This window comes from Propithecus coquereli, unplaced genomic scaffold, assembly GCF_000956105.1.
Source record: "Propithecus coquereli isolate 6110/MARCELLA unplaced genomic scaffold, Pcoq_1.0 Scaffold172, whole genome shotgun sequence".
Lineage (NCBI taxonomy): Eukaryota > Metazoa > Chordata > Mammalia > Primates > Indriidae > Propithecus > Propithecus coquereli.
Window position 1 is genome coordinate 512,988 of NW_012141858.1, and position 1,653 is coordinate 514,640.

A 1,653-nucleotide genomic window follows, 5' to 3' on the forward strand; every position below is an offset into this window, starting at 1 on the left:
TGAACTTGCATTCCATTTGTTTTCTTTGGCCCCTTAGCAGAAATACCGAATTATTAATAGTTTCTCCATAGAAAGTGTTATCATTTAATGATTGTCTGTGTTAACTTTTTTCTCTTGAATTATCAGATTTATATTCTGCAGTTAAAACTTTACTGCAAGAAAATGACTTACAAGATGCAAAAACATCACAGTTTATTGCATTTAGAAGGTAAAGTGGTTACAGTATTTTAACACTTTTAATCTAGCTTTTACTCTCATACTTTACTAACGTTTGGGTTCTGTTTGGATGGGAGACTCTCTTATTTCATCACCGTTAACTCTCTTTCTTATTTTGGGATATTTTTTTGTTAGACATGGCAGAGGGTACTTTCTAAATAGGGCTTTTCCTACCAAATATTATCTTTAGAAAACTCATAGGAAATCTGAATGGAACAAAAGTTTATGTTAAGATAAAAATTATAAAAATACTTTTTCCTGGAGAAAGTTCTGGAAACTTTTTAGAGAATCTGGTATGTCATAATTGTTGGTAAGATAAATAAGCACATAACAGACACTATTAAGGTGACCCTTGCGCTTTCATGTGTTTCAGGCAAGACTGTGACCTCATCAACGACTGCTGCTGCAGACACTACACAGGCCACCTAATCAAGTGAGCGTCTTCAAGAACTGAAACTTTTGAGGACAGTCCTTTCTTGACTCGCTATTCTTTTGTTTGCTTTGACATTTATCATAGCCACACATTTAAAAATATTTTTTCCCCTCATTTGTGAAATATAACAATCTCTTCAATTAAATATAATGTATATCCTTAGAAATTGACTTTTTGGTAGTGAGTGTATTAAGAAGAAAAATAAGGAATGAAATTTTCCTTATGATTTCCAGGTTGGCAACCCATAGCTTCTCCAAGATGAGTGTGGGGAGTTCAGGCAAATTTTAAAACGGTAATATGTGTGTCGTGCTTCTGAGAACCTTAGCAATAGGATGCCTGCAGAGAGCACCTTAGTGAGTGTACATCAGAGACTTGTGAGTGTAGAGAAGCCACTCTGTTCATACATAGGAGAAATTAATTCATTTCTCTTGAATTTAACTATACCTACTCTTTGCCAAGTGTTGAGATCCTAGAGATGTACAAGGTACAGGAGGAGCTCCTGTCTGCTGAGGAAGATACCCAAAAATCTGGAGGGAGCTTGATAAAGAGCTAGGAAGCCTGGGCCTGAGGCCATGCACTCAGCATCCCCGTGGTAACTGGTAGCTTGCCCAGGTAACTTCCCCTTCCCATGTATGTGAAAGAAGACACTTATACAGAATTTCCCTTAGAGTTGTAGTAAGAATGAAATGAAATAATAAAGCACTTATCACAATAAGTGGCTTATCACCACCATTTATCCAATTTGCTGCTGGTATTCTGATACAGTGTCATAATCATTACAACAGAAATATGTTGTAGGACCTGAAATAGGGTAGTAATAGGAGAGATTGGAGAGGAAGGATGAATTTTAAAGGAAGAATCAGTGAGATTTTTGGTAACTTAGAATATAGAGGGAAAGAGAGACATTAGCATTTATGCCAAAATTTCTAACTTGAAAGTATTTGGCTGGGAAGTGTCATTGAGTTTGAGGAGATGCTGTGTGTGTAAATAGTCTAATGACAGCT

At 36.2% G+C, this 1,653-nt stretch overlaps 1 protein-coding gene across 1 annotated transcript in view; it reads left to right on the forward strand.

Annotated features, from left to right (window-relative positions):
- The window catches only part of HELB (helicase (DNA) B), a 41,156-nt gene that overhangs the window by 23,571 nt on the left and 15,932 nt on the right, over positions 1 to 1,653 (forward strand). Inside the window, 2 exon segments of the mRNA XM_012642011.1 lie at positions 112 to 208; positions 590 to 649. Of these exon segments, the coding sequence (XP_012497465.1) occupies positions 112 to 208; positions 590 to 649 (157 nt within the window).